The sequence below is a fragment of the Prinia subflava genome, chromosome 9, assembly GCF_021018805.1.
Source record: "Prinia subflava isolate CZ2003 ecotype Zambia chromosome 9, Cam_Psub_1.2, whole genome shotgun sequence".
In the NCBI taxonomy this organism is placed as follows: domain Eukaryota; kingdom Metazoa; phylum Chordata; class Aves; order Passeriformes; family Cisticolidae; genus Prinia; species Prinia subflava.
In genome coordinates this window covers 18,866,254-18,893,411 of record NC_086255.1, presented here as the reverse complement: position 1 = coordinate 18,893,411, position 27,158 = coordinate 18,866,254, and the positions used below count along the sequence as shown (strand labels likewise).

Below are 27,158 nucleotides of genomic sequence, written 5' to 3'. Positions count from 1 at the left end.
AGTGCCACTCTGGTTGTGTGAGTTTATTGATTTCCCCCAGCCCAGAGAAACAGAAAAAGGGGATGGGGTGCAGGCAAAGGGATGGAAATAGAAAGCTATAAATTATTTGTGACAGGAAAGCAATAGTGCCAGAGTGCTGAGCACAAGTCCCGTGTCACTATTAGATTCCTTTTAGCCTGATGACACTGTAAAAGAGGTTAAGTGTCTGATGGAATCGTACACCTTGGGGGCAGGGGCAGTCCAGGAGCAGAACAAGCCAAGAGAGCGGGTATATCAATTCTCCACGCCAATAATATTCCCCTCATTGATCGCAACACAAAGTTCAAAAATCTCATTATAGCTAGGCAGTCCTGGAACTTTTTTAAAATCAATAGAGTGATATAATATATGTATACTTTGTATAAATGTTTCTATCCATCCATCTATCCGTCTATCCAAAATCTGCCTGAGGGTATCTAAGTTAACCTACACATTATATTGTGTTATGTTCTATTGTAGTGTAGCATAGTGAATGGATTAGAAGATTTCCCCTGCAGCCTTAGATGACATATTATAAAACGTCCTGTTAGCACTGAGGTGACATCAGATGGTTCCATTCATACTGAGATATGACATCAGATTTACCATTTGTAGTGGGAGATGGCACCAGACAGCTCAGCTTCTACTGAGGGGAACCATAAGATGAGTCTAATTATACTGAGATGGCAGATCAGGCTGTGCTGAATCATGCTGCATGAAAATTGCAAAGTTTCAAAAACCCACTTAGAGGAAAAACAGCCTGTGAAACGCTGCAGGTATAAAATTCCAGCCCATAATATTCCAAAACCCAAGCAGGGGATGAAGAGGAGGTTCAATTTCCTTCCCCAGTCAGTTTGAGGTCTCTTGGCTGAGAACACCAGTTAGTGCCAGTTGTGACTGTGTTTGCTGAGATGTGTCCATTAGGAACTGGAATGAGACTCACCAGCTCATTGCACCAAGTAGCTGTCAGCTGGTAATGATTTTCGGTCACTACCAAGCAGGGCCAGATTTCTGCTAGTGACCCAGAGGTGAAAGGCTCTGTTCAAAAACATTCCCTTCCCAAGAATGAAACCGGTTTTGTGTCAAGAGAAAGTGTCTGGGAACCATGAGCAGAGAGGAGCAGTTCTGGTTGTGCAGCCTCCAGTGGCCTGGGTCAAATAATTTTTGGCATCAAAGGCAGAGTGAACCTAATGAGGTATCTGGTAGAACTTATTTTCTATGGCTAAAAGAAGAGGCAGGTCTTGAAAAGACTCTCCCCAGCAGTGTTCCTTTGCCCTAAAGTCATGACTGAACTCCAGTTTTGAGGAAAGAGGGGAAATTTCAGAATCCTAATGCTCAGTACAGAACATGGCAGTGCATCCCCTTGGGTCGATTCACGTAGGGACAGTGATAAACAGCAGAGGAGCTGAGCAGCACTGCTGCTGCTTTGAGAGGCTTCAAGTGAGTCTGTCCTACACAAGACCACCTAATGAAACAGCAGATGAAAGATGAACAGAGCTGACCTGGCCCTGTAGCAACAAATGCAGCATAATAATGCTGTCTTTAAACTTCAGTGTTGCTGAAAGCTTCTCACCCTTATGAGGGATTGAAATACACACTAAGCCAGCTCGGCTGCCTGAAACCTAGGATTTCTGGATTACGGCTGTAGGAGAGATCACAAAACCTCTATCACCTCCTGGTGTCTTTGATGGCTTGTTCTTGCCTTTAGACACTGGAGAAAGACAATTCTTGAGACTGCATCCTCAGCCCTTCCCAAAGGCAGAAAGGGCACAAGTCCTGGCACAGTAGGTAGCAATGCTGATTTCTTGAGATAAATGTAAATATTTTCAAACATCTTTTTCCAAGACAAATTGACCCTTTGGACTAAATTCATCCCTGCTCTAATTCCACCACAATCAGTGACTCCAGTAACAGCATTTATATTTAATTAGGAACATAAACTGCTACTTACTGTAAATTCCCATTTTTCATTTTCCAGTGGGAGATTTTTGCACAAGTTGACTACTTTGAATTTTGGATAATATAACCAGATTTAATCCATAACCTTCTGAAGTTTCAGCAACAGGACATTTATAGATCTTTGATTGCAGTAAAGCAACTGAACTTCATTTCACAATCTGAATTTAATATGCAATATTATGTTAAGTGATGGCATATAATGTCATTACAGTAAATAGTATCATACTGTGAATTATACATCCATCCTGGAATTCATAAGTTGCCATAGTTGGCTTGTAGTAACGCCTTCTAGACTTAATATTACATACAGCACCAGCTGAAACCGACTGCTTGTTTCCAAGTGCCTTTGACTCTCTTAAATGTTCAACGTTAGATCTTGAATTTCCAATGTTTGATTTTTATTTCTTTTCCTGATTCTGAATACAGATGGACAGACAAAATTCTTCTCTTCTAGCACTACAATTTAACAAGCTCTAATCAAGAGATGTAATAAGAAATATTAGAAGTTAAAATCAGCTGAGCCAGAGCGCTTTCTGAGAATTTTCACTCTTTGTAAATAAGCAAGTAGAAAATCACTTCTAAACTTGTCCAGAAATTACCTATTAAAAGGACAAAAGATCACAGAAAACTCACCTTGCTTCTCTGACATTTCTATCCAAACTCTCTTATAGCCTAACATATTCTGTGGTTTCTTCTGTCTTACTATGGTGGGCAGAGTGTTTTGACAGCATCCCAAATAAAAAAATCATACTAAGGCTGATCAGAGGGAGATATGGTAGGGCTGAATAACCTGGAATTACTGTCTAGCAATTCTTTTAATCCTGGAAGAACAGAGTGAAGTTGAATTGAAGGAAAGATAGGCATGTCCTGCTGCCTCAAGAAGACCCTGACAGGTTTCAGAAAGCATTGGTATTCTTACTTTGATCATTTTCCTTTGTCGTGGATTATTTTTGAGAGTGTAAGGATACACTCAGCAGAGCACCAAACTCCTTGTAATTGTTTTGGAGTATTCATATTTTAAATGCTCCATATTAGAAGCACATTACAAGACCCCAGGGTGTGCATTACTGGGCAATTAAAGTGGTTCTTGGAAGGCTAACATTGTGAAGCTTCAGCCTTTTCTGTGCGCCGTGTCCAGGGGAGGCTGCGATGGCCAAGGCACACACACCCTGCTGCGCCACGCTGCTTAATTAGTGCCGGGCTGCAGTGCCGAGCCGGGGCCGGCTCACGGCAGCCTGCGGGGCACACAGAGCATGCCGAGCTTCCCCGAGAGACAGGGAAGCCCCCTCTGCATCAGATGGCTTCCTACGAAAGGGCTGGTGACCATCCCAGTGATGCTGGCAAAGAGGGACAACATGCGATGAGACAAGACAGCTTTGGGGTCTTTGGTGAAAGCCCCCATGGAACCAGAAATATCCCACCTGCAGCTTGGTGCTGCAGAGGCATAAAGAGCTCCGTAAGTGGCTTCGGTTCAAATAGGAGACAGTCTTGTGTTTCTGAGCATAGGCTGAAACACAGCTGAATTCACGGTTGAGCAAGAGAAGGGGGAGGGGAAAATCTTATTTGCCCAAAGTTCAAAATGGAAAAAAAGCTTTGTAACATGGTGAGGAAAAACAGGCAAGGGATTTGGGGGTGAAGGAAGGGAAATAGAAAGTCTGATAGATAGAGCCTAATCCGATTTAGGGAAGGGCTTCGGTTCTTGCTCTGTCATGGACCTCTCTCATCAAGAGTTTGGACAAATGGCATTTCTCTCTGTGCTCTGTTTCCTGCCTGAAGTGTGAAGATAGGAGCATTGCCGTGCCACCTGGGGCACACTGAGGACAGCTGGAAGGAGGAGTGAAGGGCTCAGACTCTCTAATAAACAGGGGCCAAGTGAGTGCTTCAGCGAGCTGTAGCACAGTATTGGCTTCGTTCTCCTGCTTGAAGCAGAAGTGACATGTACCCTGCTGACAGTGGCTGAATGTGAAGGGAAATGGGCAAAGGCAACAGGAATTGTATTTCAGCTGCACAGGCTTCGGTGGTGGTGTTTGAATTTGCATCAGCAGATGTAATTGGGAAGATCAGAGCTGCAGTTGCTTACATACAAGCCACAACATAATTTCTCATAGGAAGTAGGGTGGGAACAGTAAGAAGGTACCGCTCTCAAAACCTACTGCAACACTTAGAGCCCTCAGAAAAACAGCTGACATTGGCAGGAGCAGCTTCCTCACTAGCTGGCCTGGGGCTCTGGCACTCCCTGCCAAGACAGCAGAATGCCTTCAAACTCTGCCATATTCAGGGGCCACAAGCAATATTCACACATTCAGATTTGCTTCTATAATGAAAATTGCATTTTCTTCTCCCTACCTTTTGGAAAATGAGAGAGAAGAGGGGTGATCATGTACTATGTTAATATATAAGCACAAATATGATAGGTTAATTAGATTGATTAGATTGATAGTCCTAAAAGGTGCATGAAGAGGATTATCTGTTTTCCCAAAGCTTCCAAAGAGATGAGAGGTCAAAATGGAGATGCCTTACCTATCTCAAAATACAATCCCAGCCCTCTCTGAGGAGAATTGACTCTGTATCTGCTGTTAATCTGTGTAGGTCCATCAATTTCACTGGGGCTAGACTGACAGCATGCCCGCAGACGTGGGGGAAAAAAGTATCACTTTGTTCCAGGTTAGCCTGCTCACTATGAACATGAGAGAAAGCCCAGTCCTGCCCATTTCTCTCACTGCATTTCTTGACTGCACTCTAAGAAGACGCACAGTTCACAGCATCAGTTTTACTATCTGAAGGGCTTAGAGTGGAACTAGGACTTTTTTTGTTTTCTTTAAATCAGTGACCCATGATGACACCATATGGTTTTATTTCATTTAATTTGAGCAGAGCATTAACGGTCAGCTTCTAGCAGATCTCTACCCATTCCAGTTCTGCTGTGCTACATGGTACAAGTAGACATAAGGAAGAGGGGTAGAAGGAAAGAAAGGGGAAGATGTCTGCCTTCTGAGAGTAGATGTGCCAGGCCTGCCACCTCATTCTGCTGAGCACTAACCTGCAGCTTCATGCCCCTGGTACTGATGATTGACACTGGTCAGCCCCATGTGTGTAGCTTGCCTAGCCTGACCTCCTAGAATGAATTGCTGCATGAGGCTGTAGGAATCATTTGCCCACCTGGGAAACAAGGTATGCTTGAATATTTGCTGTGTTATGCAGAGCTGTAGCTACAGAGCCATCAGGACTCAGGCTGGCTGGCTTAAATGTGGCTAAAGTATGTCTATGTGAGCTGCACTGAAACAGTGACTGCAACATAGAAGTGTCCTCAGGCAGGTGTTTCTACTTTTATTGCCTTCAGTTCATGTCTGGAAGGCTTTCTTCCAGAAATTCATTAAGACCCAAACTTTTAGAAGATATCATACAGTTACCAAAATATTATAAGCAAACTTGACCCTGGGCTTTTGACATCTGGTTTTAAGGTGGATTAAGGAAATCTTAAATGACAAAAAGAGCTCTACTGGTCTTGGATGTAGAAACACAGGACCTGGGTAATTGAGTCCAAATTTTAATACCGTTGGCAACCATGGAGCAGACATTCAACTCAGAGCATCCATCAAAGTATCCATCAAAGCAGGTACAGACAGATCAGCCTTTCCCCCTCAACAAACCCATAATTTCTACCACAGAAAACCAAAAGCTATGAAACCAACAAGTCACAGGAAGAGAACAGGGGAAAAGCATCACTAGTAGCTGAAGTCCCTTTCACTAGCAAGACATTTCTGCCATGAAAAGGCCCAGATATTTTTGACCTCTTAGGAATTAAGAACTGCTTTCTGATTACACCTACACTGCAATGATGTGTAGTTCAGAGTGTCAGCTCTGCAGTTCAGAGTGTCATCTTCTGTTACCTCTAGGCTGGGCAGCTCGAGTCCTGCCAGCAGTGCTGCTGCAGCAGCATGGAGCTGGCATAGGGCACAGCCCCACGAGCTGCCAGCACACAGTGACGGCCGCGCTGCGCGGGCAGAGCTGTCAGAGCAGCGGCTGTGCCAGCAGGCCAGTCAAGAAAACCTACACAACCACATGGGCTTGCCAAGGTTAAATATCTTAATCTGGAGTATGGGAACTTTTAATTGAAAGCTTTGCTTTGAGCCCATTTCCAGTTATTAAAATTCAGGAGTCTGTGCTGAATTCCTTGTGGACATTCATTTTGATTAACAGAAGACATGTGTGTACTAGGAAGGGAGTCTTGAACTGGGAGGAATCAGATAAATGTAGATAACATTCTCAGCCCTCTTGCAAGTTATGCCATACCTGGTATTTTGTGTAAAGCCTCAGATCTTGAAGATAAACAATTAGTTCAGCTTTCATTTAATACCAAGGTATTTCTGGCTTTCATAACTGCAAGGACCAGGTGGAAGTGGGACCTGGCTGCCTCCCAAGGGGCCAGAACTGGAGGCAAAGGAAAGAAAAATCTTATTTACAGCATTGGGAATTTTATGCCAGTCTCTTCATTTTGGAGGGTATTGACTCAGGACTTTTAACTTTTGGTTTTGGCAGCATTGTGTATTAGCTGTGTATTATCTCTGTATCCTGCAGAGTGCTGCACTGCAGTACGTGCTTGCATGTGTTGGATAAGTAAATGTTTCCCTTTATAGGGATGTCATTTTGTGTGCCTCCCTTACACTCTTCAGAACGGGGGAAAATTTTCACAGTGGACCCTTTACTACTAGAAAATTTTTGCCAAAATAATAATAATCTAAAAAAACAGTGCTGAGGATGTGTCTATTTAATCTAATGTTATTTTAACCTTGGCTTTTAAAGAAATCAACAAATTGTAGGAAGACTGTAAGTCTTACTGGAATGGAAAAAATTGTGGATTTTCCCTTTAAAATTACCTTTTTCAGGTGAATTGGTGACTATGCTGAAAAATAAAAATAATATGTTTCAATTTTATTGAAAAAGTGGGTTCCAACTATACTGAAATGTAGAATTCTAATAGAGTTCTAATTCAAAAACACATAGAAAATATTCACAGAGAACCAGTATCTTTCCCTTCCTGTTCTAGTCCTTTTTATTCTTGGTGTAATTGGGTCACATATTATATACTCAGGCCCCATGAAGAATTAATAGTATTTGTTCAACCACTTTAAGTTTCAACAGAGTTTTATGGGAAAATATTCAGATATGTGGCTTGTAACCATCATCAGCTATCTATATGGATGTTTTTGTACAGCACACACTTATTACAAATAATAAGTCACAATCACCTAGCACTAGTCTTTAATAAGGCTACAATATCTATGATGTAATATCTAACATATCTGAATACTGATCCATAATTTATATGAAACCTTGCTGTATTATAAGGCCCATACCTGTGTATACATTTGCATAATTGTGTAAGTTTGTGAATGCAGAACTGCTCTGTTCTTAGAAAAAACATGTCTGGCTTCCATCTGATTAACTGCAGAACTGTGGGTTTCTGTGAGCCTTTACCAACCTATTATATCCATCCTTTTGTGTTACAGTTGCAGTGGCTGGTGGAGTACTCCGAGCCTCTGCTCCCCTTTTCCTGGCACCTGGATAAGTACAGTCTCTCTCCATAGGAGTTAGCAGATTAAGGGTTTATCTACATAAGGCTCCACAAAATAATTTGAATTAACTGCATGTGTGAAATTAAAGTGGTCTAGTTAAACTGCATTACACCTCTGACTCCCTTGTTTAGAATTAAGGCAGCTTTAATTTAGTTTAGCTTAATTCACTTTGGAAATGAAGTGAACTAAATTCAATTTAGGACACTTAAATTTTGAAAGAGCACCTGAACAATGTTTTAATGCTTTTAACCAGTGTACTTCCAAAGTTAATTCAGATTAATTTTCCTGTTTGCCCCTTTGTAAACAAGCCTTTTTTCTATTCCTTCTCAATGAAACCATCTCAGCTGAGACTCCTTCAACAACTCTGAATTGACAACCAACCTCCCAAGAGAAGCAGTTTAAATGATCCTCCCACACGCACAAGTGTTTCCTTATCCCTACATCCCCATGCAGGCAACTTTTCTCCCAGTGAGCTTTAGTGATCTCTAAGACTGATTTGTCTAGAGCTTGACTCGCTGAACCAGGCACTAGCTGGGGTGAACACAGAAGAGATGCTGCAATTGTTTAGCACTATCTGAAGGTTTGAGTTATAAATACTGAATTATTCAAATTTTGCAGTTTAGGATTTTGCAGTGGAATACAATATTGCAAATTACGATATATTATTTCTGTAAATCATGATATTCTGGAGAATTTTGGTGATTCCGTTCAGTTCCATTATTTCAAAACATTGTCCCCTTAATCTGAACTAAGTACTTGTTCACCTAATGAATCAGAATGCCGCCAGCTGTAAATCAGCATGTGTTTAATTTTTTTTATCTAACTGAAGTTCAACAGATGCAATCAGGATTCATAGGCAGAGGAATATAGAGGAACACAGGCAATGGTATTTAAAAAAACTGTACTCCCTTTGCATTTTTTCTTGAATGTCTAAGGAGACAGGAGGTAGCATAAGGTGAACCAAAGATTCTATCATGTCATTTTTAAAAGGCAGGCAGTTGCAAAATCAATCATGAACAAAATAACCTTAGAAGTAAGGCAGAACTATATTTTAATGCAAGAATATTAATATTTTTATAGCATAATTATGGAAATTTCAAAATTTTCATTACCTTCCTTAATTTTAAAACACACTGAGTGTTTGGTCAAAAGATGCCTTAGGAAGGAAATACCTTTATCACAATGCAAAAAAGCCCTTGAAAAATTGCCTTTTGGAAAAATCTCATCTCAGAAAGCTGCTGTCCTGAGATTTTGCTAAAAAGTCAACCAGACAAAAAAACAAAACAAAACCCAACCCCCCAAAAAACCCAAAGAAAGCCACTTAAATGTCCCACACCATTCAGTACTGTTTGATAAACGGGTAGGCAATATTTTGTGTGCTATTTTTATGGAGTTATTGCTTATGAACAGTGTTGTTTGATGGCTACGGTAGTCTCAGATCTTTGAGTGGTAGAAAATTAGTGTGGTTTCACTGAAAGAGCCACAGTATAATGCAATAAGGAGACAATCCTATATATTAATATGCCTGTGCAGAAAGCACTTCAGTGTATGTGGGCATCCTTTACGTGCAGCTTGCTAAGAGGATACTGCTGCAAGTCAAATGTAGGCTTGCAGAAACAGTGACTTTGAGTGTGGCTGTGTTGCCCTGCGGGGCTGTACTGATGTGTCAGTGTGTGTATGGGTGTGCTTGTGGGTTTGTACACACAGGCCACTGCAGGTCTGTCTGCAGGTGTGCTCCTACTTCTGTGTGTGATCTGGCTGCGCTGCTTTCTGAATATCAATGCGCTTAGTAAAAGCATGTATATATTTGTATCTGTGTGTGCATCTATCTGCATATGGATGGGCTTGCATGGTGTCTGTGGATCTGTTTCTTTGTGTGGTTTGTGTGTCCCTCCTGTGAGATGGATGCCTTCTTGAGGCCTGCTCTCGGTCACTGTGAGTGCTTTCATTCCTGTAAAAGGCACCATCATTAAGCAGCAAAAACACAAACTGGCCACCAGGAGACCTGGATCCCTGTTGATGAGCTCTGTGAGTAAGCAGAGTCTTTTAATTCACTCTGTGCCTCAGTTTCCCCTCCTAGCCTTTTTTAAACTGGGACTGTGGACACACAGTCCCTGCTACTATATGGGCATAAGGTAATTCCCTGTGTGAATGGCTCTATCTAGTTCAGTCAAGATACTGAGTGCTGAGAGCACCTTCTGATGCTGTGCCACTACCTCCCAGTTGTACCTGCCTTTGTGTGCTGTTGGGGTGTCCATCTGGGTACTTTGTGACTGGCTGTTTGTAGTTTTTATCTTCTTCATGTACAAACAGAGCAGAGGAAGATGGAAAGGAAGGAGTTATTAAATGCCAAGTGGATATGCAATAAATCCCATTGATTTTACAAACTCCAGTTTGTCTTCAATCTCTTTCCATTCTTTATCCTGGGGGCATTGCAACAAAACCCTATTTTAAATACCTTTTCTTTTCCTTCCCCCTTCCCCCTCCTCTCACTCCCAAAAAAGTGTCAATATTTTATTTGGATTTTTAACTTCGCTCCATAACAGTTGTTTGACCTCCTGACTCATGTGAGTCACATAAATTCTGGGACTTTATTCAGGAGCCATGTTCCTTCTATTGAATAAGCAATTTGGGAGGGTGAATTAATGACTTGTGCTGTTGCTGGAAAGTCCCTGAAGAAATATTAAAATTGCTTGCAGACCGAATCAATACTCACTGAACATCCAGCATGAGGACCTGGGCTTTTTAATGGCTACAAGCAGCGGCACTGGGTAGAGGAAGGGGAATTCCTGTACACACAACGCACGCAGGCACATTCAGCCAACAGTAGCCTTCCCCAGCCTTGCTGGCTGTTTCAATAACAGCATATTCTTGTGCACACAACCTGCTACGAGCTGCTGCCTGCTGTGCCAGGGAAAGGACTTACAGTCCAGTTTCCCCATCTCCCTCCCAAGAAGATCATGCAGGATTTGCAGAAGCTGGCTCTTTTGGGCTGTGTGTTAAGCACTTGGGTTAGCATGGTCTGGCACAATCTGCAAGGCACAAGGAAGGCTGATTATTTGTGGCGCTGTGAGCCTGTTCTATGTGTCAGTTTGCTTTTTTCCTCTCTAAAGAGGAAAGACTCTAGTGCTGTGTTACATTTGGGATGCTGTAGTTTGGGAGGAGGATCTGGCTGTGTTGCAGAGGCACATCTGTGAGATGGTTCTGTGGCTTTGGGTGCTGAACAGTATTTTCACCTGTCCACAGTGTGATTTGGGGTTTTTTTGTGATATTCTGTAGGATTTCCTTTCTTCTAATGGCTTATGTTGTGGTGAGGCTTGAATGTCATGCACCCCTGCTTGTGTTAAGTGTGCCTGCATGATGCTTTTGGTCATTGGACAGGTCTTCACTAGACCAGTCTATTTCAAGGCTGTGGGTGCAATCCTGAATGGTTCTGAGTGCCCTGGGAGTCCACCAGCCTCACTAGGACATGAATGTGCTCGGTTGTGCTGCTCAACAAGGCTTTAACTATTTGCTGTTCACTAGACTGACAACTGCCGGATTTTGCCCAAACCCTAAGACCCCTCTGGCAAGGGAGGGTTTTGTTACCAGAGTTTTCAAGTCTCCTTTGAGAATGTGGCCCCATGTTTTGGTGTTTTGCCCTGTGGTCGTGAATGGCTGTTTTGTATTCGCTTGTTGGGAGGCTGTTATTGTGTATTAACACCAGGCTGGGTGTGCTTTGTATGACCGCATGTCTGTCTCATTGATTCCATCAGTATTATTTTGTAATCGTGTGATTGAGTTAGTGTGCATTTCAGGGCTCCTGTGTATTGAATAATGATGTCAGGGATTGGGTTGTTTGACTGGGTAATGGCCTCTTTTCAGTGTTGTAAGTGAATGTGTCCTTCTCCTGTTTCCCTGTCTCAGCTGGGGCAGGATCATTTACACTAGGTGATTCCTTAAGATGCTCACTAAAAGAATATCCCTTTGGCTCAGGAGCTCTCCCTGCCCACAGGGCTTGCTGCAGGTGCGTGTCTCGTGCACGTGGGGTGGCACGTCTGGCTGGTTCTCAGCTGTGTGCTTCAAGGTGTGTATGTCTTCTGGTGCACTGAGGGATTTTGCTGAGACCTTTCAGTTATGTTTTCAAGTAAGGTTCTTCACAATTACATGCAAGACAATTCTGGGCAGTTTCAAATGGATTTGACTGAGTCTGTGAAAGGATCTATAAATTACTACATGTCTTCAGTGAAGTGCACGCTTGCCTTTGCAAGGGTCTTCTTGTATGACTTTCTACATTAATGCATAGAAGGGCATCTGTGTCAGTTAACAGATGTCTCTGATCTGTGTGTGACTGACTAGCAATGTTCCCAAGTCTGAACTGACCTGGGTCTCTCAGAAATGTAAGAAAGAATGGGATTTTGTGTCAGCAGCATTTAGCAGTAAATATATGTGTTAAAAAATTTTAAACGTACAATGAATCTCTGGGTTTGTGCAATGGCTTCTGTCTTGTGCGGGTATTGTGCAATAATGCTTTAAGACAATGTGGCCACATTTGGTCTCTTGGAAATGAACAAGAGAGTTCAGTTATTTTTCAGCTGATGATTATCTGTCATTGCTGCATGAATTTATTTGCTCTGCGCAGGCAGTGTGTCTGGCATTGGGCCTGTTCTTCCTCACCCAGGATTCCTAATCAGGATTTAGCCCAGCAGCAGTCACATCCAGACAAAGTCCATGAAAAAGACTGTGAAAGATTCAGAAAACTTCCAGAGAGAGTTGCCACTTGTACCCTCTCATAAAAATATCTCATCAGGGAAAGATCTATGACCTCTCTCAATCAGGCCATCTATATGGCTGGGATTTAGCAAGCCAGTGAATTTAGCTTATATTTTTCGGTGAGGTTGCTAACAGCTAACTCCTTACTCATCCTTGCATTAGCTCAAGCCTTGTTACTTCCCTTGCTCCCTTGTTTGTTATCTCACACTCTTTTCCCCACTTTCTCCTCTGTGTTCTGGCTTGAATTTGACCTTGAACAGATTACATGATCCTTAGCCCACCCACTGCTTTACCAGATTCCACCCCTCAGACTGGGGTAGCAGCATCAGGGTAATAGGGAGAAGGGAAAAAAATGAGGGAGTGAGGAAGAGAGAGAGGGAGGGAAAGAGGGAGAGAGACCTGTTTGAAAAATAATTGGAGGCTGTTAAACAGAGGAGCCCAGCATATCACTCTAGTAATGGAAATAAATTCCATTGTATTTGCATTTTAATTTTCCACATAAACAAAGGCCCGGAGTGAGCTGGCTTCGCCAGAATCACCGGCCAGAATTTAATTAGAAATGAAAAGTTTATAGGGTCCTCTTTAATGCGATTAATGCACAGTTAACATTTATCACATACATATGCTGGAATCGCCTTTTTTAAGCAACCACCGGCCATGAAATGAATTTCTTTTCAACTTTTTTAGCATGCGTGAGGAAGGCTGTCTCTGGTGAGGCGGTCCAGTGAGCACACTCCTGACAGCTTGGTAAACTGCAGCCCACAGAGGCTTAGTAGCCCCCATCCTCACTGAGGAAAGTTCAAGGTGGCTTAGAGGGAAGCATGGTCTAGTGGTTAAAGCCTGAGGTTGGGAGTCAGGGGATCTGGGTTGTATTCCCAACTCTGCCACATGCTCACTGCATGACTGACTTGCTCTCAGCGTCTGTTTCTCTGGGTGTTAAAAATAAAAGAGAAATCAGCTGGAAGAAGATATCTCAGCCCCAGACCCTTCCATGTCTGTCTCTCCAGCAACTTGCCCAGCCCTGTTGTGTGGGATCTGGATTGTATTCTGTACTGTGCTGACCTCTCAGCTCATCTCCCTGTGCCTCAGCATTCCTATGCCAGCTGCGGGGACAGGGGAACATCCACAGAGCTTTCCTGATGTGAGAAGTTGGGCCTCCTGGAGGGACTTCTTTACAGTGCCCCTACTGCCTGCACATTCATATACATCTCACATAGGCACAGCTTCCTATGGATCTCACATTGCTTCTGTGAGATGCACACCTTCCTGCCAAAGAGCATGAGTCAGGAGTGGAACAAACTCTGCCTTTGCAGTGTGGGAGCCCCTGCAGCCCTGCCATGAGGAGCTGTATACATGCTGAGACAGCTTCATGTTTCTTAAGGGGATCCTCACATGCTGGGTTGGTCCAAAAAAATTACTAAGAACATCTTGTGAGGTACTGGGTCCATCAAGCCTGAACTTCAGATGCTAACATAAACCTACTCAGGAGCAGCTACCAGCCCTCCTTGTGGAAGGGGTAATTATGCCTCAGTTACCCTGAGGGGGCCTGAGAGGTCACCCTGTGAATGTTTATAAAAAGCTTGAGCTTGTCTGCACATGAATGCTAGAGAAAGCAAGTCTAAATCAAGAAAAATTATCAATATCCTTTCCTTGCAGAGCACAATGATGAGATAAAAGGCCAAAGGTGAACACCTTCCCTGTTAATCTGTGCCCCTGCCAGAGCGAGGAGGGTATCAGACTTGTCACCTCCCTGCCTCCTCATGAGTCCCAGGGGAGACTGTGGTCCCTTCCTTATGCCCTCTTCCCTGTTCTGGCTGTGACAGACAGGCTACAGCCCCCCTCTACTCCCACACTTCCTTTCCAGTCTTGCAGACAAGCAGAGTAAATAAACCAGGCCCATGGACACAGAGTGTTAGCGCGTTAGGGACACAGCAGGGGAAGGTAGAACATGAAACCTCTATTGATCCCTTGAGGAATGATGTCCTTTCCTTATCTTATCAGATTCTCTTCACTCTTCAATTATAGTCTGTTGAAATTGGCCTCTTAACCCAAACAAGATAACCTGGGTAATGAGGAAAAGAGTGCAAGGGGAGGGGACAGGAGAGAAGGGCAGAGTCCAGTGCATTAAACTATAGCTATAATTAGAAATATCTTCTTTAGTGTGATCTCCTCTGCCCCCACTATCCCCAGGTATCCTCTTCTTACATCACGTATCAGGTGAACTACCACACATCCACTCCCTGACAAATGGATCACACCATATATGCCCCTCATTCCCTAGGTTGCACTTGGTACCCATAACAGGCACATGTCCCTACATTTTCTTGACATTTCATGATATTTTCTTGTATAAATGTATTTGCCCTGCCGTACATATTTTGTGTTCACACATCTCAGCAGATGCCACTTTGTCATACACACGCTTGCACACGTGTTTGTGTTATTGATGCTGCCCATCTCCCAGCTGTGTTTCCTCAGCACATTGGTGGTACGGCTGCCAAAGCACCTTATCCCCACATCTGTCCAAAAGAATCGATGGCAAAGATATGAACACTGTAAGGACCCCCCTGCATCTACTTTGAGCCATGGTTCATCAGTGCATTTACAAGACTCTCTGGCCATTGGGAAGCATTGGCACAGAATCCTGTGCAGAGTCCCACATATTGCTGTGCCTTGGCTCACCACTGTGACTCCCTACATGTAACTGCAGAGTTGTGAGGTTGTTTCCATGGATAAGACTATTCTTAGTTCTTACACAGACCAATAATACCTACTTGCTAAAAGTCTATACTCCCAGCTGGACATGTTGCCCTAGTGATATGCCCATGCTCCTCCTTGTACACATGTCATGGGGTATAGGGCATGTCTCGCCCAAATATCCATTACAGAGAAGATTGTCTAGTGGAACAATAGAGACTCAAAGGTTTATCTGCACAAATGCACCCAGGTTTCCATGCTCAAATTACTCCACTGTGCACAGAGTGATCCTGGAGCATATTCAAGTGGTGCAAAAAGTGCTTTCATTTTGGAAGATGGTGCTCTGAACAGTGCTAAGGCCACATTTACAGGGCTGACATCCTCCTCAGGCATGCATGCTTCAAAAGACTCTGTTCCCCAGGATCACTTTATCCCTTGTCTTTCACTGTGCCAGGGGTGTTTCCTTGTATACACATCCACCTGAAATGGGCCACGCTCCCTTCTATTTCCTGTCTCCCTGTGCTGCCAGTTCTCCCAGTTTTGTCTGTGGGGCATGAAGAGCCATAGGTATGCCACAGACATGGATTTTTCTTTAAGTATTTGCAGGTCAGAAGAACTCATGTAAACTACAAAGGGAGTTTAGAATCACAGCACTCATCTTTTTACAATTTTGTGTGCGCTTTCTCACGTGCAAACAATACAAACTCATACATGCAGTTCCTCTCTGCTCTCTGGCCTGCGCCCCTCACAGGAATCTGCAGCCAGCCAGACCCACTTACTCCATCCCCATCCTGTCTGCCTTCACACTCACAGACCCTAAACTCAGGCACACCTGTAGCCTGAAATTGTTAAAGCCACATAAGGGAGCTGGATGTTAATACTGAATGACTCGGCATCTTATTCAGCACAGTGGCCCAAGCTGCCTTCTGGAAAGCCACAGCAGGTCTGATTTTGACAGTATACAATTCAAATCTGCTTTAGCCTTTCACTCCATCCGTGTCTCTTGCCCTTTCCTTATCCAAGCCCACCCAACTGTGCTTTCTTCCTGTTCTGGAAACTTCATGTTGTAGCTCATCTGTCAGAGTCAGCACTACAAACATTGTCTCTTTTAAACTCTAAATGTGCTTTTTTTCCCCATAAATAAAGGGAATTTGGGACATTGCATATTTACTACTCTGCCTCTGCTTGCACTGCCTTGGCATGGTTTGTACATAGCATATCCCTGAAATACACTTCCCCACGCACTCGGTTTGTAAACATGATATCCTTTTCTTCAGAAATATGATTCCTTCCTTTTCTCTTCTCTTATACATCTCCTCCATTCACATTGATTTTATAAAGGAATATGTATTTTTATGTATGTGTAATTTATGTATAAATGTTTAATTTTTCAAGTTCCAAAGTCAGCAGTTAAACAACCAAGAAGTGGTCTAAATTTAGGCAAATATTAACAGCAGGCACTATTACCTTGCTGCATCATGCTGTGGTCTTTCTTTTTAGAGATAGATGATCAAAACTTGTTCTTAAAAGAATTTTTAGAGAAACATGAGTGTATTGAAAGACACTAATCCCTTTAAGAAGAGCCCAAATCTTAGTGCTCAGAGAATCTAGTGCAATCTAGTGCAATTTTAAAGTGAGAGCTTGAAAATGGGCAGTGGGGTAATGAGGTTGCCGCTGTATTTTGGCCCAGCTTGAAAAAAGTGAGGATTGGTTTTGGGAATCAAAGGGCAGGGATATTAATCCTTCCTGACCAATGAAATGAGTACTCTTTTTGTTGCCAGAACTATGCAAATTACCCTGGAACTGGAGATGATACAGGGCATCCTGTCTGACAGATATGTGAGGGTTTCTTTTGTGACTTTGTTGTCTGGTTGCAGTCTCTGCTTTTCCTTGTGTAAATTAGCAAACAGACATCAATCTGCCTTGCAAAACATGACTACCATCCTTCTCAAATGAAATACAGTGATGGGCATTTTGAGCAGAGCTGATCACTAATCTTGAAGCAATTTGTCTTCCAAGCAGAGATGGCTATTTAACCCTTATGCTTTGGAGCCATGCAGAGAGGGAAGAATTCTTACCTTGGAAGGAGGAGGATCTGTTGAAAATGGAGCCAAATATAGGAATAGTAAATTTTCCCCCAGGAGAGAACAATTATTAGAGGCAAACTCCGTCCTATCTGTGTATGTGTGCATGTGTTAGGGAGTTGCTAGAAGCCTGGGGAGCAACATGCTGTGCAGGTTTTAGAAATGCTACAGGAACTGCAGAGCTAGGAGATGACAAAAGCAAGAAATTTCCTATTTCTGTTTTTCATAGAGGCAGAGACAAGCCACCAAAATCTCCCTTCCTGAACTAACAGTGAGGTTTGGGTAAATATTTCATATATAGCATTTTCTGGGAAGTGTATCTGTGTACTCACAGTCCGTTAGCTCGAGCTTTTGGCACATCACTCTTCCTCCTCTCTGTCAAAACTAGTACACACATAAATCCCAAGGCAGACAAAGGACAAAGGAATATCCTTCCCCGACTGCATCGAACTCCTGCATATGCTTCCTTTTGTGATTTTGTGTCACCATCTACGTGCCTGCTTTGAGACATGTTCTCTACCATATACCAATATGTAATATCCAACCAGAAGGCACATTTTGCCAAAGGTACCTATCTGCCTTGCACTTAGAGTCCCTGTGTAAATGTCCTGTACAAAAAAATGCAGTATAGTTTGGCTTTTTTGCTCACCATACCCCCCTCTGAACACATCAACCTTTCAAATTTGCCTGCTATATACTAGTGTACCCTCTACACTCCTTCTGTACCGTCACTCCTCAATGTCTATATGGACAGACATATTCTCCCCATATGTCTCAAACATTTCATGCATATACCCTGTCATTCTTCATACCTCAACCACAGCTATTCCTCTCCTATGGCTCCAGGATTGAACTATTGTGTTGTCCATTTCCCAGTGACAAGGGGTCTAGTTACAGGGTTATTGATTAGTTTTCATGCAGACAGATGGATCTGCCTTTGGTCTCCTCACCAAAATCCACCTCTGTATGGGCTGATTGTCACTGCTCCAGGGATAGGATTTCACCAGGAGACCACCCTCCATGCAAACATCCTTCACCCAGGCCATGGATGGTAATAAATGGAGTCAGGCTGAGCCATAATAAAAGCAATTGAGTGGGTTACCTGTGCAGACATGAGATTTATACCTCCCCATATTTGATGTGATTGTTTTATTGAGTTCTCAGTGCAGTTAGGATGCCATTTATTTATTTATTTATATGCCTACTTATCATGGAAGAGGGGGGAGGCTCTTTCAGCCTAGCTCTTTCAGCCTCCGTCTTGTCAAATATGAGCCCATAGGAAAGGACTCTCCAGTTTTACTCTGCTTTTTGCCTAGACTTGGTCTTGATGAGTGAGCCCTTCCTACATATCTCATTTCCTATGACAGACAAAGATGTTTGTTTCAGGACCCCTGAAACCTTGAGGACTGTCTGAATTATGAGCCTAGTAGAAGCTAAGGGGCTGGTGTAAACCAAGACATGTGCATATACCGATTTTCTAAAAGTGCCACTTGAAAGAAATTCCTATTTACACTGTGCCTGTTTTGGACAATGTTTTGTGATCTATGCACAGAACCTCTTTATGCTATTGCAATAGATATAGTAAGCACTGGCATTAATTCTGACTCTGTGATCACATGTGAGCATTGAGAACTATTAGCAGGTGTAAATTGATTGGAAATGAATATTTGTAAGTGCACCCTGAGGAGTTTGGAAACCAAGTGATTAGATTTGTGATTTTCAGCTGGGTAGATAGCCATGTAAGTGCTGCAAAATCAGCCCTCAGTTACTGGCAATAGAGAAAATTGGAGGCTAGTGCTGAATATCGTAGTATCTAGTATTTCACTGCATGCCTAGTGATTTTTTCACTGCAAGCCACTGTGATTTTTTGGGTTTTCCAGCTCCTCTAGTCAAGTGGTACCATAAGATTTTCAGTTCTCATTTAATAAATTATGTTGCCAGTGCTTTGGGGGCTTGAAAAGGGACCTGTCAGCTCTCAGAAGACTCAAAGACTGCATTGTTAAGATGTTTTTAAAGTTGTTAAACAGGAGTCAGATATCCAAATCCCCTTTAAAATTTAGAGTAGGAAAGAGAAAACAAGTGAAAACAAACCTACATTGTATCACAAGTGCTCATGATTCTTATGCCAATTACACAGTTTAGGGTCTGCCTTGGCATTTTTCAAACAGCTGGGACTGATAAATATGGCAATGCAGCTATAGACTCCAATAGATTAATTTGGATTAATTAAAAAATTCCTCATTCCTGTTAGTCTCATTTAAAAAAATAATCATTTGGGAGAAGAACTCAAACCTTTCTGATGCTTTCGTGAGTAGTAATCATTGTTTGAGCCATCTACACACAGATGGGATTTCCTAAACCCCCAGTGAGCTATGTAGCTGTCAGACCAATGGCAAACACTTTTAGAAGTCTCCAGGTTTCCATTTATAGAGACCAACACCAAAAGTGTGATCTCTAAATATTTTGCTGATTTTCAGTGGAGAGCCTAAATTACGTTTGAATTTCACCATGCCTTAATTAAGGACAATGGAATTTAAGTGAAGCTCAGCCTTGTTCAACTGTTTTGAAGTAATATACTGTTATTCAAGTAATATGAAAATCATTTTTGTTTTTGAATAGTCTTTGAGGTTAGAGATGGGAGTTTTTTGGCATTTGATATATGTCTGAAAACACGACTTTGTTTTGTATGCACCATGTCATCATAAAAAGTGCAGCTGGCCTGCTAGACCATTATCTGTCTCTTTAGCCAACACAAGATTATTTCTTATTGTATATTTGCTTGTTATTAATGCCACCTATTTATATATATTCCAAGAAATCAGGAATTCCTATGGGATGCAATTCCACATTTTAATGGACCTCCCTATCAGGAGATACCTTCTGCTACCATTTAAATGTTTCCTTTCTTATTTCCCTCCCTTCATTCCTGCCTATAGTGCTTTGTTTAAATGTGAATTATTCCTTTCCTGTTGGAAGGACTGTGCCCTTCAGATCACTATATTGTTCTCACCCCTTCGTCATTTCTTGGCCAAGCCATTTATATTTTCTCCTCTTTTCTCCCAAAGTCAAATGAGGTTTTTTTTCACATAATACTGATTCTGGCAAATGAGGTTTAGCTCCATAAGACTCACTCACCCAGCACAGAAGTGCAGCTACCTCTATGGCAGAATGCAGCAATAATTCAGTAGTTGCAAAATCTTGAAAATATTTAACTTCCAGAAAAAATCAAGCTTTTTATACATCTATAAAAAAAGGAAGGGCTGGGATTTTTAGGTGATAAAGAAGCTGATACGGTTCTGAACTTCAAAGTTCACATAACAGAGGGTTCAAAACTTCCCAGGCACAACCAATTCTACTTGCTGACTGCCTCTGTTGAGCTAATATCTCTGCAATATGAAAATTAGAAAAAATGCAGCTAGCTTATTGTATTTCCCCCCATACAACCTTCCAATGGCCAGATGCGATGAATAAGACAAAGAGAAATGCTGTGAGCATTCATTTACTCTTTCAGCTGCAGTAGCATTGTCTGTAACCTCTGCTTTATGAGCCTGTCCTTTATTTGCAATGATAAAAAGAAGATAATACCAGGTTTGTGTCTGATGGAAGAGAGTCTGAATTTAAAGGAGTATATTCCCTGTAATGAAGCCCTGTGCGACCCGATTGCATTCTTTGCTCAGCTGAAAGTAACTGGCAGTAGAAGTCTTCTACTTTGAGAGCATGCCCTGATGCAGGAAACTGCACAGGATCCTTAGACTCAGCATCAGCTGAGAGAGAAGATCCCTGCTGGAACCCCGAGTCCCTACTGTGTGCACTAGGAAGTGCCAGATTACAAGTCCTGGTAATCTACCTTGAGTACCATGGGACGAGTTTTCTTCACCCCTCCCTTGCACCAAAATAAGGTCAGACAGAGGCAAATCCAGTCCATATGAAAAGTGGAATATTTGGTCTCTATGTTGAGAAAACTGACTTGTGCCTACTAAATACTAGCAGTGGTGATAGGTTTGTGTGACACACACACCCACACACACACTTTCAGGTCAAAACTCAGGCAGTTCACCCTGAGTTCACTGCAGACAATGCAGTTGTTACTGCTGTTGATCACTATGAACAAGCTGCCATTAGAGATACTCTGTACTCTTCCAGCTTCTCCCTAGGCTCGTTACCTGTCTTCCAAGAATTCCAGATTTGTTTGGGAGGAAAAACAAGAAAAGATTCACAGTGACTTTGGCTGGGATGTCCTTTGGGGAATTCTCAAGTGCTGCTGGCTAGCGAGGGTGGCTCAGAAAGCTCTGTTTGCGTAATACTGATTTCTTCCGCATATGACACAGCCCTGCCCTAATGCGCCTGCTTCTTGCCAGACAGTTGTTTGTCTTGAAACGTTATGTGCCTCAACTGCACGAGCTAAAGCCTCAGCTAATGTAAAACAACCTAGCTCCAGTTTGGAACTTTTTCTTGTTATGTGTTGAACTCAATGGACATTTTTAGTGAAAGATCATACTGAGTTTTACGAAAGTAACTAAAAGCTGTTATTTTCATTTTACAGATGGCGAAACAGCCTTCTAAGAACTACGTGTGACCTGCATAAGATCAGTCAGAAAATTAATGTCAGAACTGGTAAGAGAAATCTGATCTTTGAATATGCCATTCTTTGCACTAAACTACAGGCCTGCCTGCAGCCACTGAAATTGGCCATATGCTCAATAATATTTCAGTGTACAAGTATATTTCACTGGTCTTTATAACCCAAGTCAAAGTATGTGTCTTTCCATATGTATTTTTAAAACCACATCATAATTGGAGACTTTAACTAGGCATCATTAGCCAATTGCTATGTCATGAAAATGGAAACATCTCCCTAAACCATATGCTTAACTCTAGAAATTAATAGATACCCAATACCTAAAAGAAGATTGAAAAAGCATCCAGCAGTTTGACTGAGATAATATATCCACTAAAGTGTATTTTCTGTCATGGGGTATTGGTTAGCTCTGCTCTCAGGAACTCAGGGTCCAAAGTGTATCCAGAAGACTGACTGAACTCTGAAATGCTTTCCCTTTGGTATGCTTGGCTAAGAACTAATTGGGAGCTCCCAGTACTGAACCTGGCCGTCCAAGAACTGGGATAGAGGTACAAATGAGGGGGAGGTTGTTTTGCTTTGCCTTTCTGAGCCTCATTCATCAATCCAAGATAATTCATTAATTTAGGAGCAGCAGGGAACAGCGCTTAAACGACAATGTCCATTGCATAACTTGCATTACCGTGAACGTACACCCGTGATGTGCTCCGTCCTGTTCCTACTAATGTACACTGTCTAATTCAGAAAATTTCTCTGGGATGATTATTATCTCATGAAACCTATGTTCTTAGGTAACTATATCTTCTGCTAAACAAAGGAAAAGTTCTCACTAACATCTGCCTCCGAGTTCATTTTCAGGAGACTGCCACAAGGAGCATCTAAATTTAGTAGTGTCTAAATTCAGTTGAAATAGTCTAACCTGAAATGACCAAAGATAACTGGTTTATAGTCATATGATAGATGGATGGAAAAGTTTGGGCTGGCAGCAAGGTGCTCAAGCGACTTAAAGCATTCATTGCTTACTAAAGAATTAACATCTGTCATTTGCCTGCTTCTCAATTACGTGCACTGTGTATACATGTGTGAGTTTATGTACGTGCATGTATATATACACATCTGTATGTATGTATGTGTGTGTACCTACACATACAATTGGTTTACACTGCATAGTACTTAATGTATGAAGTGTTGGTGCAGAGATAACTGATCTCGATCCTGTCATTTCTGGTGCACTTTGCATATTAACTCATACACTTTCTAGATTTTTCCCATAATTAAAAGAAATCTACTGCATAGTAGAACACTTTAGTATTTTTTCCTGAATCCTGACAGGGTAGTTATGTTTTTTTGACTAGAGCTTGTATCTACCCATTGTCTGCATGAGTTTGGTACGAAAAAGTTTCTGATAAAACTCCCAAATACGTCCTGCTATTCTCAATGCAATAGTCACAGATCAGTGCAATGTAGGCACACAGAATTTTTTTTAAAAGGGATTTTTAAAGCGTTTAAGGGAAACTTTAAAAACTGAATTGAAATTATCTGTAGTTTCTCACCCAAGGACCTTTACTAATGCTAAACTAATTCTCAGAAAGAAAATAAAATGTAATTAATACATTTTCAAAAAGTCTTATAATAACCAAAAGTAAATTTTTTCTGTGTACAAGGACATCTCAATATTGAAACACAGTATTCACAGTCTATCTAGGGATATAGGTAACTTTTTTTTCTGTAGATGCCTTGCTAATTGCCTTAAGATGTTTAAATGGTCCTGGATGTAGCTCTAACTGTTCTAGACACTGGACAAAACCAGATTTTGTGTTGGAAACTCCACATTTCGCAGAAGTAAGAGGACAGATATTTATTGATGGCTAGGTTTTAAAATTGTCATCTCCCTGAAGCTGCTCAGAGACTAAGTGCTAGATTAACTCAAATTTGTGATTTGTGATCAGAGAGATGACAATTTACTGCAGGTAAGGGATTTGCTGTTACAAAGAACTGACCTGATTCTGTTACAAGGAATTCACCCGATGTGAATTTTTATAATGAGGGAGAGAAAAATGTATGTTTAAATTTTGAGCTTCTTTGTGTTTCGTGAATTCTGTGAGCTGGAGTCATGAAAGTCACTGGAGTGATGAAGTTCACTCTGCTCTCCACAGCACTAGGATTGGGCCCTAATATACTCAATATTGCTTGTTTCACTGCAATATTTTCCCTGTTCACTGTCCTGTTTTTGTCTAGGACAGACTTGCAAATTTTATTACCTATGTTATGGATAATAAGTCCTTCACAGATGTGAGTTTTGGGGAGCCTCATACAAAGGTGAGCAGTGGGAAGTTGGGTCTGAATTTTTAAGAGGAATGGGAAAAGACTGAATCTTACTAAGCTAAAATGCTCTTGAACCTTGGGGACCACACATTCAAATGCCATTGCCATGGCGGGTCACAGCTGAGCTTCTCTGGTATAATAATACTTAGCAGCTACAAAACACTTGTCCTCAAAGTATTTTATAAGCACAATCTAACTGACTTCTGTTTCCACCTCCTTCTGAGAAAAATCAGTTTTCATTTCCAGTGTGAGGAAACTGAGGTACAAAACTCCCAAAATCCTGCCGCAGAGTGGGAGCGTGGTGAGAGCCAAATCTGGTGCTCAACTTTCTGCCCAGGATATCACAACCCAGATGTGAGGCACTGGATGCAGCAAGCATAAGACTGAGACTTTAGTGACTTTTAGATGCTGAGATCCCTTAATCTAGCTGAAGTATAAATATATGTTTGGTCCATACAGGCTATTTCTGCAAGGAGCCTATGGCCCTTCCTCTGGACTTCCATACCACCAGCTCAATTCCTTGCAGGGATAGCTGTCTGTCCTTCCACAGCTGCCTTTGTGAGGTGTCTGAATGTCAAACTGTTATTATTTCAATACCTGACTGAGAGAGTAACAGAGACCTGGAGGTTTTTTAGGAGGGTGTATAATTAGCCGATCAGTATTATGTTACCCTGTTCATAACTTAATAACCATTTTAATACAGATGGCACACACAGGGATAATTTCCTAGGGTAGCCTAGCAGTATATTACAGAGACAGTGTGTCTGAGGGAATCTTTCTTAGCCAAGGTACATTCCACTAGCTAATTCTACCTGCTGTTTTCAAGATGATTTGGGATAATTCCATATCATTTGCAAAATATTAAAACCCATTTATATAGGATGCCAGATTTAGAAATACACAGTCTGAGTTATTAGACATATTTTGATAAATCTGCCATGAAAAGTGCAAGACAAAAAAATACAACTGTGTTTTCCTTGCTATTTATTTTTTGCTTCCTTTGCTATAAATACACCAGGTTTTGTTTTTTTGTTTTTTTCAATCTGGCTGAATTTGCTATATATCAAAAGGGCCAGTATACTGATTTGTGCATTTTATCTAAGTAGACACTACAAAAGCCTGCATGGTTATTTACACATACCCTGTGTATGTTTATTTGACTGGGAAGAGCCATACATTTGGAACTGCATCCAAAATTTCATGTATTTTTACTCTGTTGGTGACGTATTTCTTGCCTATGTATGTACCTTTTGCAAATATCTTTATATTACTCTGTTTCTAGAGGTTGTATTTCTGTGGCCACAGTCAGGGTATCTGTACGTACATAACACTAAAACAGTGTAATTACTTTTACTGGGTGCACAGGAGTGTTGTGTTGCCAAAGTGTGAAGATCTGATGTGCGTTGTGTTTGAACATGCAGGCATGTGAACAGTCTGAGTGCTTTGACGTCTGTCAGTACTTGATTACATCTATTGCCGTTTCTCCTGCATCGATCCTGGCTTTTTGTCTGTCATATGGTTATTTTCGTCACCTCAAACCTGAGACCAAATCTGAGTCCCCCCAACAACAAAATCAACAAAATCTGCACCCTAGCAGCCAGGGGAGGAAATGGGGAAGGCGGAGGGGGGAAATGGTTCGCTAGTGCGATCGATTCTGCGAGGGCAGGGATCAGACCGAGTCAGGGCCACAGGGACCGCGGAGAGCAGCGCTCCCCAGCCGGGTAAAGAACCGCCCGGCAAATTCCGCCGTTCCCACAGGCTCCCGATGGGGAGTGAGCCGGGCAGTGGGTGCAAGGGAATCAATCCTTCCTCCCGCGCTCAGCGGCTCGCCGCTGTGAGCCCGGCTTGGCAGGAGGTGACGGCAGCCTCTCGGCTCAGGGCTCTGCTACCCGGGCGAGGCTGGAGGTCATCTACACCCTGGTAGGGGTGTTCGAGGGACACGGGAACCTCTGGCTCCGCAGCCCCTCACCCCTCTAGCCTGAATAGCACCCAAACCTTGCGGCAGTGCCGGGCGGGAGCTCAGCTGCTCTCTGCAGCACTGCCCCGGCCCCCGGCTGCCCCCGGGCCGGCCGGCGGGCACAAGCTGCGGGCACAAGCTGCGGGCACAAGCTGCGGCCCTGCTGCAGCGAGCCCCGGACAAATCCGCGCACCCGGGCTGCGGGAACGGGCAGCTGTTTTCGGTCCCGCTGCCCGGAACCGGGCTCGGAGGTCACGGCGGGGCCGGGGAGCGCCCGCTGGACCGGGCCGGCAACTGGCGGACCGTGCCCACAGGTCCCGCTGCGGGCAAGGGAATGGAGAAGGTTTGGACCTACCCTGACCGAGAAACCATTAGGCCATCCTCCCTGTTAGAAGGGGTTTTATGGGGCCGTAAGGATGCGACGGGGCCGCGAGCTGCGGGGTTGCTCTTACCTGTTTATGGAGGAGACGCTGGGGACCGTGTCGTTGTCGCAGATGCCCTCGGCCAATAGCCTGTCCCGGATCTCCCAGGCGAACATTGTCGGATTTTGTCTCTTGTACTCGGCGATTTTATCCACTACTTTGGGGGTGGCCACTTTGGGTTTGGAGCCTCCGATCACGCCGGGCTTGATGCTTCCCGTCTCGTAATACCTGCACAAAAGATGGTCAGTGGCCTGTCGTGCCGGAAAGGGCTCCGCCGTCCTCGAGCACTCAGAACCCCACAGGCCCTCAGAGCGCCCCGCGGACCCTGCCCCGTGCCCCACCTGGGCTTCGGCCCGCGGGTACGCGGCGTCAGGCCGTGGCCGCTCGGGCGCTGCATGTCGCTGCTCCGCGAGGAGCCGGGCGGCCTGACCTCGGGCTAAGGCAATCCCTTCGCCTCTCTAGGGCTCGCTCTCCGGTTTTTTGGGGGTTTTTGGTTTTGTGGGGTTTTGTTTGTTTGATTGATTTTTTTTTTTTGGGGGGGGGGGTGTTGTAGTTGTTGTGTTGGTGGGGGTTTTTTGTCTTTTCTTTTTTTCTTTTTTTTTCTTTTTTTTGGTGCATGTGTTTGTGCTAGAAGCGAGGGGCGCTGCCTCCCCCTTCCCCCTCTTTACGCGCACACACTTTTAGGCCCTGAGGTCGGGAAATAAAACAGAAACCCTCTCCCCGATGCAGCCGTCCGGAGGCGAAGCCGGGCGGCCGGGGAGGGGGCGTGGGGAACGGGCAGTGGCGGGCTGC

The 27,158-nt window shown here is 43.1% G+C and overlaps 1 protein-coding gene across 13 annotated transcripts in view; it reads right to left on the bottom strand.

Annotated features, from left to right (window-relative positions):
- The window catches only part of PAX2 (paired box 2), a 99,404-nt gene that overhangs the window by 54,912 nt on the left and 17,334 nt on the right, over window positions 1-27,158 (bottom strand). For all 13 annotated transcript variants that reach the window (XM_063405760.1, XM_063405761.1, XM_063405762.1 and 10 more), the window contains exon 3: window positions 26,397-26,594. In XM_063405760.1, coding sequence (XP_063261830.1) covers window positions 26,397-26,594 — 198 coding nt within the window. The remainder of the gene's footprint in view (window positions 1-26,396; window positions 26,595-27,158) is intronic.